Source organism: Sitophilus oryzae, unplaced genomic scaffold (genome assembly GCF_002938485.1).
Source record: "Sitophilus oryzae breed Bouriz unplaced genomic scaffold, Soryzae_2.0 scaffold_1177_pilon_pilon, whole genome shotgun sequence".
NCBI classification, from domain to species: Eukaryota; Metazoa; Arthropoda; class Insecta; order Coleoptera; family Curculionidae; genus Sitophilus; species Sitophilus oryzae.
In genome coordinates, this window is record NW_022145812.1 from 1,715,513 (window position 1) to 1,730,963 (window position 15,451).

The window sequence follows — 15,451 nt, forward strand, 5'->3', positions numbered from 1 at the left end:
TAAAATTAACTGTCAGTAAGAATATTTTAGTCGCGATCGGAGACATTTCGATTTTTGAGATACAGGGTGGTAAAATTTTATAATTTTTTTTTCATAATAACTCTGATTTTATTATAGATATATTTATGAAACTTGGTACACGTCTTCTATGTATCAAAATACCTTTTTTGGTGTACAAAGAATTTTATTTATTTCAACCAGTGCCGTCCATACGCGTTTTACATTGAATATTTTTGGAGAAAAAAGTGGTACACCACTGACTTCTCTTAAAATAAAAATTATTTTTAATATCTCCTTTCATTTCTAAACATTTTTTATCTCTTATTTTTTTTCATCCGATGCATAGTTGTTAAATATGTATATCGGACATCGGAAAAAAGTATTTCTTTCTTAGATTTTCTCAAATGACTCAAAATCCGTTAGAGATATCGGAAAACGGTTCTCGGCAGTCAGTTCTACGCAAAATTAACTATCAGTAAGAATATTTTCGACGCGATCGGAGACATTTCGATTTTTGAGAAAATCCACAGGGGGGTGCCGAGGAATTTTTTCGAAAAATATTGGAAAATCGATTTTGCTTATTTGGTAATATATTGTAGCCCTGAATGTGTACTTTACAAAATCAATTCGTTTTTGAGATTGGCACTTTTTGTTCCAGAGATATTCGTTGTTAAATATGTATATCGGACATCGGAAAAAAGTATTTCTTTCTTAGATTTTCTCAAATGACTCAAAATCCGTTAGAGATATCGGAAAACGGTTCTCGGCAGTCAAATCTCCGTAAAATTAACTATCAGTAATTATGGTTTAGTCGCGATCGGAGACATTTCGGTTTTTGAGAAAATCGACAGTGTGGTGCCGAGAAATTTTTTACAAAAATTTTGGAAAATCGATTTTGCTTATTTGGTAATATATTGTAACCTTGAATGTGTACTTTACAAAATCGATTCGTTTTTGAGATTGGCACTTTTTGTTCCAGAGATATTCGTTGTTAAATATGTATATCGGAAAACGGAAAAAAGTATTTCTTTCGTAGATTTTCTCAAATGACTCAAAATCCGTTAGAAATATCGGAAAACGGTTCTCGGCAGTCAAATCTACGTAAAATTAACTATCAGTAAGAATATTTTAGTCGGGATCGGATACATTTCGGTTTTTGAGAAAATCGACAGGGGGTGCCGAGGAATTTTTTCCAAAAATTTTGGGGAATCGATTTTGCTTATTTCACAATATATTGTAGTCCTGAATGTGTACTTTACAAAACCGATTCGTTTTTGAGATTGGCACTTTTTGTTCCAGAGATATTCGTTGTTAAATATTTTGGAAAACGGAAAAAAAGTATTTCTTTTGTATATATTCTCAAATAACTCAAAATCCGTTAGAGATATCGGAAAACGGTCTTCGGCAGTCAATTATAAGCAAAATCGATTTTGCTTATTTGGTAATATATTGTAGTCCTGAAACTTTACAAAACCGATTCGTTTTTGAGATTGGAACTTTTAATTCCAGTGATATTTGTTGTTAAATATGTATATCGGAAAACTGAAAAAAGTATTTCTTTCGTAGATTTTCTCAAATAACTCAAAATCTGTTAGATATCGGAAAACGGTTCTGGGTAGTCAACTCTACTTAAAATTAACTATCAGTAAGAATATTTTAGTCGCGATCGGAGACATTTCGATTTTTGAGATACAGGGTGGTAAAATTTTATAATTTTTTTTTCATAATAACTCTGATTTTATTATAGATATATTTATGAAACTTGGTACACGTCTTCTATGTATCAAAATACCTTTTTTGGTGTACAAAGAATTTTATTTATTTCAACCAGTGCCGTCCATACGCGTTTTACATTGAATATTTTTGGAGAAAAAAGTGGTACACCACTGACTTCTCTTAAAATAAAAATTATTTTTAATATCTCCTTTCATTTCTAAACATTTTTTATCTCTTATTTTTTTTCGTCCGATGCATAGTTTTGCTTAAGAAAATTAAAGTCCGCTAATTTCAGGGTCAAATCAGATGCACATTTTAAAATTATTTTGAAATATACAGGGTGTTTCAAAAGTAATATCGGTACCAAAGTTATATTTTTTCTTATGGAACACCCGGTATTTTATTTCATTTCTGGATTCATGGGTCCAAAAAAAGGCATTTATAAGGGTTTGATATGTTTAAAAGCTTTGGTTTTTGAGATATTTAAAGATATTTAAATATGCATGCTATAATAAAATAGTTTGTCAACACCTCGTACATTATTTTTCAGAAATAATTCTTGTGGTCACTTTCAAGCCAGAGAAATAAACTTTACTAAAAAATTTGATTACTTCCTTAAATGTGTACAGTGGTATCAAAAATTGCTGGTCTGTTTTAAATATTTATTTTACATAAAAACTTTGTTATTTCAAATGCAACACTATATATTTTTTTAAATAAGTCGAGGCAGATTTAAATGCTCTTTCAAACTATATTAATGTTTCCTATACCTATCTGGCTCAGATTTTGAATAAAAAGCGATTTTTCAATAAATTGTAATAAAGATAGCTGGTGTCGTCATGGCAATTTTCTAGTGACCCTTAGTAGCTATTTTCAAAATCGACATTAATTATTGGACTAAATTTATAACACGTTATTTTTATTTAATTTACCTACAATAAGGTTAATAAGTAAATATTAATTATTTTATCAAGAAAAATGAAGCAGTATCTGCTGGCGGAAGGAATGGATATGTTACTAGTGATTTTATTTTGTGAGAACCGAGGACCATTGCTAGTCGGCCTGAAGGATTTATGCTCAAAGGCTTTTTTTCTATTTCGCAGAGCTGATAGTGTAGTATGTGAAATTACACTGAAACATGTCGCTGGAAGTGAAGAAAATGAATTTGCCTTAATTGGTTCTTTTATAGAGAATCCAATATATCTACAAGTCATCGTAAAATAAATCAAAAAGGACTACTTTTTATTTTTCTTAATAAAATAATAAATACTTATTAAACTATTATAGGTAAATGACATAAAAGCAGACTGTTATAAATTTCAATAAAGTCCATAAACTAATGTCGATTTTGAAAATAGCTACTACTTGTCACTAGCAAATTGCCATCGCGACACACCAGTCATCTTGATTGCCATTTTATAGAAAAATCGCCTTTTATTCAAAAACTGAGCCAGATAGGTATTACAGGAGGACCATTGATAAATATTTATTTAACTTTTAATTTTAAAAATAAAATTTTACTTTTTACGTGAAAAACTGTCTGTTTGTGCTGAGGTTCGCAGCCATCTTCTTTCGCAAGTGAAATCGACCCTTATCAACCGACTACGGTAGCGCCCTCTCTTCGAGACCTCTTGAACCACGAGACGATTCATATCACCGAAATCCGAAATCGAAAAATCCGAACAATTGCTTTAAACTCAAATCTGTCTCCATGGCAACAATTTTTACTGTATAAAAATACTACCTTAGAATTTATCTCGTTTTTTTAGCCATTTTTAAAATACCTTTTAGAAGAGATTTGTTCAGATAATGTGTTGGCTCACTACCTTTTCCTGTTATCTTCCGGAGTCTGTAACTTGTAGGGGTGATATGATGCTTCTTTTCAGCACTGCTTTTTTTTCGCTATTACCTTCGAGCACTAGAGCTAGCAGAATGATCCCTCCGGTTTTCTTTTCGCGCTTCGCCGATCCGACGACGGTATCCGAAATCCGACGCCGACGGGTACCCGTATCTGAGCCGACCGAATAGGTCCTCGAAACCGACGCGACGCGACGCCTTTACGAAACGATAGTCTCAAAGGTCAAAGTCAAGTCAATAGTCGTCAAAAAGGCAGAAATACGCCTGTACGGCCTAAGAACGCTGGATTAAACTCATCGCCACTTCTGATGTAATCGGGAGGTTAATATATTTAACAGAAATTAATATTTTATAATATAATTCTAACTAGCTTGACAAACAATGTCTTCTCTCCGCCTAAATCAACAATCTCTGACGTTCAACTGTTTCCAAAGCCTACTACTCCGCTATTCGCAAACATCAGCAGACACGGGGTGCAGGCACGGAGTGAAAATGACTGACTATCATAAAGATCATAGGCGTCGATAACAATTGTATCTATTTTTTATGTGTTTGGTTTATTTTGCTTCTTAGTTTTCTACTTCATTTTATATAGAAATGTATGTTGATTTGTCTATATATTGTTACGGATTTCGTGGGTCCCCTAATTTAAACTCACGATAAAATACTTAACGAATTTATTTTTCTCACTCTGTACACACAACTTATACTATTTACAACACAATTTATGCAGCTACTATTACTCTAACGGTTCTGGCACCTTCGCCAATTAATTCCATACCATACCATACCATACCGCCATTACTCGCTGACGAGAATTTGACACGCATCAGAAGATGGTCACGCATGGCGTTTTCTTTCATGTGCTTTTCTGTGACTGAAAAGCCCGATACGTGATGTTATCTGTCTACCGCACTCCAGTCATTCAAAAATCTCATTGCTTTGTTGCCTCTTTACTTTTTGGTTGTCACTCTTAACTGATTTTACAATTCTTCTCCATTCTGTTCTATTGTGAGCTGCCTCTTTCCACTCATTCTGCTTGTTAATTCCCTTTAAGTTTTCGTGGAAAATATCCTTGAACTTTTTGAGTTGTCCACCCGGCCTCCTCTTACCGTCTACAAGCTCACCGTAAAGCAGCGATTTTGGTATGCGATTTTCTTGCATTCTGCATACGTGACCAGCCCATCTTAAGCGGGACTTTGTAATCATGACTTTAATACTCTCGCAGTTAGCTTTTTCAAGGACCGATACGTTTGAGACATGATGGAACCATTTTATTCTTAAGAGTTGTCTAAGATGTCCCTGTTGCAACTTGTTTAATGCGTTCATGTGTCGGCGGTACGGCACCCAGGTTTCGCTTCCATGTAACATGGTGGGAATTATTATCGCTCGGTACACCGCAAGTTTCGTTTTTGTGCTCAAGTCATGATTGTAGAAAACCCTGTCTTTTAATTTCCAGAATGCTCTTGAGGCGCTGCTAATCCTGTGCTGAATTTCAGAGTCGATATTGGCCTTTTCCGAAATCAAACTGCCGAGGTAATTGAATTCCGCTATATATTCCAACAGCTCATCTCCGATTTTTATTGCATTGTTGTGATCCTCCGGGGGAGAGCACATGATTTTAGTTTTATTGATGTTCAGCTTAAGTCCCAAAGCCTCGTATGCCCATGTATATGTGTTCAACATTTCTTGCAATTGCTGTAACGTATTTGCAACTAGAGCACAATCATCAGCGTATTGAAGTTCTGTAATGAATCTTGTACGTGTTTTTACCCTGAGTCTTTTTATGTTGAACAGACCGCCGTCGTATTTGTATCTAATGCCCAAACCTCTCTCCTGCAGTTTGCTGTCCACTATAATGGGGAGCGCTGCCTTGAATATATTGAATAAGAGAGGCGCTAAGACACATCCCTGCCTAACGCCTGTGTTTGTTAGGAAGGAATCGCTCAGTGATCCATGATATGACACTCTTGATTTGTTGTTGTTATGGAGGCTTTTACACACTGTAAGAAATTTGATGGGTACTCCAAATTTTTTTATAATTGCCCAAAGTGCATCTCTGTTCACAGAGTCGAAGGCTTTTGTTAGATCGATGAATGCAACGTAAAGTTTAGACTGCTGCTCTTTTACTTTTTCCTGTAGTTGCCGGATGGAGAATATGGAATCGACGGTACCGCGGTTGGTGCGAAAACCCGTTTGCGATTCTGGGAGGATTTTTTCTATATGTGGGACTGACCAATAAGTTCTTTACTTGCACACTTATAGATTTCTGCCGGAATCGCGTCACAGCCAGCTGATTTGTTCTTTTTAAGCTGTTCTATGGAGTCCTTTATTTCCTGTTCTGTTATTGGAATGTATAATACATCGAGGCTGTTATACTGAGGTATTATGTTGAGTGCTTCCATATTGGGGTTGTTTTCTTGGTTAAGGATATGGCTGTAATGCTCTTTCCAGCGGTTTCTGATTTGCTATTCCTCTTTTAGAAGTTCGCCATTTTGTGCCATGATTGGGCATCTTGCCTTCTTAGTTGGACCGTATACTACTTTTACAGCCTCGAAGAGTTTACGATAGTTGTGATGCGTGGCATACTCCTGAATCTGACTAGCTTTTTGCGACCACCAGTTATCCTTTAGTTGGCGCAGGTTTCTTCGGAGCGTGTTGTTGGCTGCCTTAAAGTTGTCTGCTAGTCTTGGGTTGTGTGGATTTGCAGTGACGGCTTGATGTGCTCTATGCTTTTGTTCCAACAAAGCCTGTATATGCGGTTGATTTTCGTTAAACCAGTCTGGCTGTTTCTTTTTGTTGGATTTTCCCAGTACTGCTTCGCTGGTTTTGTGAATCGCATCTCTTAGTTGTGTCCAGCCATGTTCAGCATCCACGATTGAGATTGAAGTTATCGGTGGAAGTGATTCTTTAATGGCTTCCCGGAGGGCGTCGGCGGTATCGTTGTTCTCTAGACCCCGTACGTTCAATCTGGTCATGTAGCTTTGCTTTTTACAGTGTGGATGTTTGGGTTTTAACTGGATTTTCATTTTTGAGATTAAAAGTCGGTGGTCAGTGCCACATTCGGCATCTACTCTGGCTTTTGTGAGACTGACATCTTTTAGGTGCGTCCTTCGAACGATTACGTGGTCCAATTGGTGCCAATGGCCTGATCTCGGATGTTTTCAGGTACCTTTAAATTTGTCCTTCAGCATGAACCACGTATTGGTGATGCAAACATTATACTCTGTGCATGTTGTTAATAAGCATTCACCATTGCTATTTACGTTTCCTATTCCATGTTTTCCCAATGCGTCAGGCCATATTTCCTGTTGTTTGCCGACACGGGCATTAAAGTCACCTAGCAAAATGATTCGTTCGTGCTTTGGAATTTGTTGGAGTATATTTTGCAGAGCTTGATAAAATTTATCCTTATCCTAAATTTTAGCGTCTAGGGTAGGAGCGTAGGCACTTATGATGTTGACGTAGGTTTTGTCTGATATACCCCATATCAGACAAAACCTACGTCAACATCATAAGTTACCTTAGGGTCATAAGACGTTCGGAGACACCAGTAGGTACCTCTGTTAATTTGGTGGCGACTTCGTTTTTGATTGCAATGCCTACGCCATGAATTCTACATGTAGTCTACTCAGTGAGACTACCTTCATCCGCAAAGCGGGTTTTGCTAAGAGCGGCAACATCTATATTTAGTCGGTAGAGTTCCTGTGAGACCAGTGCTGTTCTTCTCTCTGGTCGATTGGAGTTTGTCCTGTCCAGTAGAGTGCGGACGTTCCACGCCGCAAACGTGAAACATTGACGATGTTTAGTTCTCCGATAATACGCTCGAGTAGGCACCCCCTCCCGGAGATCCGATCGAGGGGGTATTTTACCTCCGGACGATGATTTTGTCCTACTAGAATGTTCCATCTTTGATGAGTGTAAGCTGCGTAAAAAGGTTAAACTGTGACGGTTACGCTGCCGCACAGTTTGGCTGCAACTGTAGCACGGGATAGCTATGGCACAGTGAGGACTGCGACGATAGTTCCCTTGTGCTACGCTCTCGGACAATTAGTTCACAATTTAAAACGCGGTATTATCAAACTTCAAAATTCAACTGTCCCAATTTCCGATTACGCGGACTTATATACTCTACTGACTGTTTCTGGAACCTTCTACAATTCTCGGAGAGCGTCCTACTCCCTACTGGAAAATTCTACTACTGCCCGATTCGCTTTTGCACTTAGCTAAGAGATGGCGCTTCAAAATGTCTTTCACTTTCTGGCGAATTCGCCAGGTTTCTCAATACACGTTGTGACAATATAGGCAACCAGCAATACAGTTTAGCTCCACATACACCTTGACAATATTTTATAATTTTTTCATCTTCATTTTATATAGAAATATATGTTGATTTGTACATATTTTTTATATTGTATCTATTTTTTATGTGTTTAGTTTGTTTAGCTTGTTTTGCTTCTTAGTTCTCTACTTCGTTTTATATAAAAAATGTATGTATCTTGTATAATTATTTGACGTATCGTGTATTTGGAAAGGATTTGTATGTATCGACATTTAATTGACCAACCAATGTACAATATTTGTATTTAATGGCAATTACAGTTGAGGGTTGGAACCTTTGGTGCACAGCAAAATAAAAACACTAAATCACTATTGATTTAGTGTTTTTATTTTGTTTTTTAATGGCAATAAAAAATTATTATTATTATTTTTTTTTTTCTCTCTCTTGGTGGTATATTCTGACAGACGGGTGTTCATTACCAAGTACTGTCAGAGTTTCTATTGTTTTGTTTCTATTGTTTTAAGAAGGAGCGGGTTATGTTTGTGGTTTTAATGATTACTGCTTTTTGAGCAAGTGTGTGAATATGACCTTTTAAATTTAAAATATCGAGGTTTTCTTGAAATTTCCTGTGTGTGAGGCCCTGCTAGATATAATAAATGGTAGGATTTTAACTTCTTTTTGTTGCCATATTCGTTCTATTTCCTGTGTTAGTGGAATATATTTGCTAATTTTTTCTTCATATTTCTTTGTTATATTGTTGTCATTCGGAACACTGATTTCTATTAGATATGTTACTTTCTCTTTTTTTAGTGTTAACGTTATATCAGGTCTATTGCATGTTACTGTCTTGTCAGTATGGATCGTTCTGTCCCAGTAGAGTTTTATAGTGTCGTTTTCAAAGACAGATTGCGGCGTGTATTTGTAATAGGGCTGTTCTTCTTGTATAAATTTATATGTTTTTGCTATTTCTTGATGTATAATACGCGCAACAAAGTCATGCCTTAGAGTGTATTCTGTACCAGTGAGTATTTTACAACCATTTGTAATATGCTCTATTGTTTCACTTTGGAGGTGGCAACGCCTGCAGGTATCCGTTTGTTGGGCCCTATCTTTTATTATGTATTTCCTGTAGTTGCGCGTTGCTATTACTTGATCTTGTATCGCTATAATGAATCCCTCCGTTTCCGGTTGCAGTTGCCCTTTTTGTAGCCATGAATATGACAGTTCTTTATCGATGTCGGGGTTGTTCATAATATGACAGTGTTTTCCATGTAGTTGCTTTTGGGACCATTTGTTTTTCTTTTCCTCTAATGTGAGTATATTTGAAACAGGAATATTTTCTGCGTTAAGATTTAATGGTGTGTAGTTAGCATCCGCTATAGTTACTGCTTGGTGTAATGAGGTATTTTTTTCTTTAAAGTATTTTCTTAGTGAATTAATCTGTTTGTTGTGTATTTCGTGAATATCTGTCAGGCCCCTACCTCCTTCTTTTCTTTCAATGGTCAGCCTCTCCTTGCAAGAGTTGGGATGCAGCTGTCGGAATCTAGTTAGCTGAGTTCTTGTCAGAATATTTAAATTTTCCAGATCTGTTTTGGACCATTTAATGATTCCAAATGAATAGGTGAGCAGCGGTATGGCGTAGGTGTTAATCGCTCTAACTGTGTTTTTTGAATTTAGTTCGGTTTTCAGTATTTTACTTAGTCTTTTCCTGTATTGTTCTTTTAGTTGGGTTTTGAGTGCGGTATGGTCAACTTTTCTGTTTTGTAAAATTCCCAAGTATTTGTAATATTCGTTGGGTTGCATGTTGTCTAAGTGTTCATTGTTTAATGTAGATGCCTGCTCTTCGTTTTGCCATTTACCTCTGTTTATGTGTAGTGTTTTACATTTGTTCATCCCAAATTCCATTTTTATGTCGTTTGTGGATTTTTCTAGAATTTTAAGTAGCTCGGTGTGTTCTGTTTTTGTCGCTGTATATAGTTTTATTCGTCCATGTATAGGAGATGGTTGATTTTATGTCTTACTGATTTTTCGTATTTAATGTTAAAGCCATATGCTGTTTCGTTCAAAGTATTGGAGAGTGGGTTAAGGCATATACAAAACCACAGTGCACTTAGGGAATCGCCCTGGAAGATTCCTCTTTTGATTGGGATTGTATCTGTTTGTATATTTGCATTATAGGTTGTTAGATGGATGCTTGTTCTCCATGACTGCATTGTTTGACTTGGAAAATTTTGAAGCATTGGATGGATTTTATAGATTTGAAGAACCTTTTTTAACCAGCTATGTGGGATGGAGTCATACGCTTTTTTGTAGTCGATATAAGTTACGTGTAGATTTCTACATTCCTTGACAGCTTGGCCCATTACTACCGCATCAATGGTTAACTGTTCCTTGCATCCTTGGCTCTATTCTCTACATCCCTTTTGTTCCTCTGTAAGTATATTATGCTGTGATAAGTGCCGATTTATCTTTTGACATATGACTGCTGTAATAATTTTATATAATGTTGGTAAGCAAGTGATAGGTCTATAGTTGGCGGGGTTTTGTGTTTCATTATTTTTTGGTTTAATATAGGTTACTCCTTCGGTCAAAAATTTTGGAGTTAAGTTAGGTCTTTCTATAATTCCGTTAATGTACTTTGCGAGTACACATGTGTGGTTGTAAATTGTTTTACCAGAAGTTATGGATCTGGTCCACACCTGGCGCTTTCCAGTTGTGCGTCTTTTTTATAATCTGCGAAAGTTCTTCTGTAGTAATATTGATGTTGACTTGTTGTGGTGTGTTTAGATGTCTATGCTCTTCATTCTTTATCAATGATGCGTCTTCATCATGATCTACCTGGTTCGACCATATATTTTGCCAAAATATTTTAATCTCGTTTTCTGTGGGTGCAATTATATCTCTTGTTGGTTGTATGTCTCTTTGTTGGTTGTGAGTTTCTTGTAGAAAAGCTTTTCATTTTGGTTGAATAGGTTATTATCATTTCGTTTTTGGTTTGATTTTTTGTATCTATGTAGTCTTGTTGCATATACAGCCAGCTTTTGTTTAATTGTGTCTTGAGTTTCAATTAAAGTTTCTTTTTTATTTTTCATAATTTGTTCTACGTGTTTTTTGACTTTCTCTGATTTATTTCCTTTTATGTACTAAGTGACCCTGCCAGGTTCTTTTCTTAGACTGTCTATCTTTTTTTCTATACGTGTTTGCCAAGTAGGTTTCCATTCTTTCTTCTGTTGATTTCGCTTTTTTATTGTCTGTTCGTTGCATGTAAGTATTGTTAGGGCTGCCATGTATATGAGAGCGTGTATATCTTCCAATGTAGATTGTTGTGATAGATAAAGTGGAAGTATTTCGGAGTTCATAGTTGTTATTAGGGCACGTGTATTTTTTTTTGAATATAAGTTTTGGTAGTTTTGGTCTTTTTGTTGGGTCACTACCATTCCATTTAATTTTGTTTGTTTCCATTTCATCTATTAGTTTATTTTTATTTGTTTCCATTAGATTCTGAAGAGATCCATTAGATGTTTCTTCATCTCTTGTCACTCTCTGTACTGTACTTTGGTTTTGTTCGTTTAGCATATTCTGTCTTCTATGTTGGTATTTTCTGCATCACTTGTTTCTTCTATGGTGGTATTTTCTCGTTTCAGGTCATTACTCACTTCTTCTTTTATGTGTTCTCTTTCGGCTTGCGGTATTCGGTTATTTCTGATAATGACTCTTATCTGATCTGCTAGCCTTTGTTCACTTCATCAGTCTCTGTAAATAAAGCTGATCTAGTGAGTTTCCTTGGCTGGAAAAATAAATCTATATTACTAGATAAATCTATTTTTGACTAGTTTTATTATATTTGAGTTATAGACCTAGAAATTAGAAATTAATAATAAATGTAAATATCAATTTATATATATTTTTTATTTTACAATTAAATTTTATTTTTGTAAATAGGACTTAATGTCTATAGAGTGGTTTTTGAGATATACAGGATTCGGGAAACCTCGGCAGCATATTCTGCAGATAAGTAAAAAAGTTCGTATATGTCCTAAAATGCTTAGTTTGGGAGATACAGGGTGTAGAAGTTTCCTTTTTATTTCGATTTTTTCCAAATAATTTCTAAAGTAACGTCAATATTTTTGGATGAAAATCGTCAATCTTTGGTATCTGGGAGTTTTTTGGCGTGAAGAATTTGATTTGGATGTCAATATGACCCCTACTTCTAGAGGGCGCCATCCATATATTTTTTAACTGGTTTGCAGAGTAATAATTTTTCGTTCGTACCTAAAAAAAGTTTATAAAATTTTGTTATTATTATAAATATTTATATAGTTTTATTATTATAGAAACTTGACCTTGTAAAATTATAATAAAAAAAATATTCTGTGTTTAGATGGTCTGAATGTTAAAATTTTAAATTTCCATATGTCATACTAAAATATAAAATAAAAATATGAAGAAAAATATATTTCTTTTAAAAATCCATTTTTAGCCGCGCTCGAAAGTCAATTGGCTCTTGAATTAATGATAATAGCTTTTTAGCGGAGATCATTCTTTCACTTCAGGCATCTAGCATTTTTTCACCGTTTATTAAATAAATGATTCCTCTGCAGTTATCCCGTTTTTAATTTGACCTATTCTATAAAAAAATTATATACAATTTTAGAGTAAATTGCGCTTTATTCCATATTCTCAGCAGTAAGAGTTAATTTCACTTTATACGTGACCTTCTTAAATAAGTCTAGATCGATTTTCAACGTTATAGATAGATTACAGGTAGATTTCGATAAAAGAAATATATTTTCTCCTTGCCGTTCCTCAGATAAATCCAAAATAGCCCAGTTGACAGTTTAGAAAAATTTAAAACATACAATTATAAGTTTATATGTTAGGATTGATAATATACCATCAATCGTCCATTTTAAGCCATTTTAATGTCATTTTTTTCGATCCTGCCAAGTTCTTTTCTTAGACTGTCTATCTTTTTTTCTATACGTGTTTGCCAAGTAGGTTTCCATTCTTTCTTCTGTTGAGTTCGCTTTTTTATTGTCTGTTCGTTGCATGTAAGTATTGTTTGGGCTGCCATGTATATGAGAGCGTGTATATTTTCCAATGTAGATTGTTGTCATAGATAAAGTGGAAGTATTTCGGAGTTCATAGTTGTTATTAGGGAACGTGTATTTTTTTTGAATATAAGTTTTGGTAGTTTTGGTCTTTTTGTTGGGTCACTACCATTCCATTTAATTTTGTTTGTTTCCATTTCATCTATTAGTTTATTTTTATTTGTTTCCCTTAGATTCTGAAGAGATCCATTAGAGGTTTCTTCATCTCTTGTCACTCTCTGTACTGTACTTTGGTTTTGTTCGTTTAGCATATCCTGTTCTTCTATGTTGGTATTTTCTGCATCACTTGTTTCTTCTATGGTGGTATTTTCTCGTTTCAGGTCATTACTCACTTCTTCTTTTATGTGTTCTCTTTCGGCTTGCGGTATTCGGTTATTTCTGATAATGACTCTTATCTGATCTGCTAGCCTTTGTTCACTTACGATGTTCGATAGCTCCGGGTATTTATTTAAAAATTCAGTGCGAAGTTTTTGTCTGTATTGAGTCATATCTGATTCCTGTTTGGTGACTTTGAAATATCATCGGATGAGCATTCTGTTTATTTCATCTGTCCACTTCATCCTTTGCCGAGTTTTACCCGTTTGAGTGGTTGCCGGAAGCATTTCCCGCAAAGCATCTCCAACGGACGGTTCCTGTTCGTTTGCCGGGTCAGTCGTCCTATGGTCGGGCTGTGAATTCCCGCGGCATTCCCGACCGTGATGCCGCTCGTCCGAGACTTCGTCCTGTGATTTAGGAACCCAGTATTCACACTAAAAGGGAGGTTAACCCTTTTAGTGGTGTTGTCGTTTGCCGGTCAATAACCTTTGCCCGAGGTGCACCACGAGGAGGTGACAACTTGCACCCCAGCAAAATAAAAACACTAAATTACTATTGATTTAGTGTTTTTATTTTGTTTTTTAATGGCAATAAAAAATTATTATTATTATTATTATTATTATTATTATTATTATTTTATCGAGATCTACCGCCCATTAAAATACTTGCACTTATTTTTGGGACACCCTGTATAACTATCTACATTATTCATTTTATTTAGTCTCCTGGTTTGACCTCATTAGGAAACTAAAATTAAATACCATAAGTTATTGTTTCAGTTAACAATGCAAATTTTTAAATAATTAGATATTTTACTTAATTAGAAAGCCACTTGAAAAAAAAATGTTTCTATAGATTTTTTAACCAAATAGCTTTCATTCTATAAATTATTAAGATTTTAACACCCTGTAGCTACGAAACAAAGCAGAATCGGACCTATGTTGATATGAAAAATAAATCTTATTTTACATGAGAAATCTCCCCACGAGAGATGGCACATGTTTTTTGAAACACCCTGTATATTATGTTTACATTATAAACATTTACAAAAATTTCTAAAGTATTAATGTTTTTAATTTAAGTAGTATTCGTCGTATTTTGTTTATTTTGTTTCATACCCAGTTTATATGTTACATTTTTTAAACATTAATGATTGAAATAGTTTTCAACGTTGTTAACAAAATTTTTCGTCCTATAATAAATATCCTTATCATAGTCGTGAAACAAACGATATATTTCGATATTTTACAAAACAAATATATTTGCTTATGATGCTGCAGATTTATTATCTAAAAGTTTATAATATTTTTTAAACCGTTAGGTATAAAAGTTGTTTACCCAATTTATATTCAAGTATCCACAATATTAAAATACATCTGATATTCGATTAATAATCGTAAACCATCAGGATACATACACTTTTTTGAGCTTGTATCCGTTATAGCTTCTATAAATTTTATTTTCTATAAAAACTTCTACGCTTAAACTGTTATTGCAACGTGATGTACAGAATTGTGATGTTATTATTATGAGGCTATAAAAATAAAAATATTTTTAAAAATGGTATTTCATCTCATATTTAATTTAAAGGAATTTTCTTTATACTGTAATATGGTCACGTAACCCTTCACATATACAGGGTGCCTCATAAATAAGTTCAAGTAGTGGTAGATCTGGTCAAAAGAAACATCTTTTCTATTTACCATTTTTGAAATAAATTGAAAATAGGTGAGATATTTAGCTTTGAAAATTTAAAGAAAAAATAATGCAACCATTTTGATAACCGCTGGGTACAATCTGTATTGCTACCCTAGATCATATTATATACTTACGTGGATAAATCAACGCCATAAGTTTAACATTAAAAAATATGTCTCTAACATCACGCCATGCAATTTTCAAACCTTCTTTATTGCACTTATGAAACGTTCAATAGGTTTGTCTTTCTCGAGGACCTTACTTTGCGCATGCGCATTAAAGGATGCACGTATTTCCAAAATAATCACTATTTTATACGGTTTAGAAAGTACAAATTATACATTGTTATGGAAACCAACTTTTCATTGTCATCATATTGTCATAATCATATGTCATAATCTTATTTACATTGTGTAACAGCGCTTGTTTTTAGCGTTTTTTTTTATTTTAAAAATTGTATTAATTAATTACT

The 15,451-nt window shown here is 34.5% G+C and overlaps 1 protein-coding gene across 1 annotated transcript; it reads right to left on the bottom strand.

The window, feature by feature from the left end:
- Window positions 1-8,452: 8,452 nt before the first annotated feature.
- On the bottom strand, window positions 8,453-9,760 carry LOC115889590. Its single transcript, XM_030909645.1, has one exon. The coding sequence runs from the start codon at window positions 9,758-9,760 to the stop codon at window positions 8,453-8,455; it is 1,308 nt and encodes a 435-aa protein (XP_030765505.1).
- Between the last annotated feature and the right edge of the window lie 5,691 nt (window positions 9,761-15,451).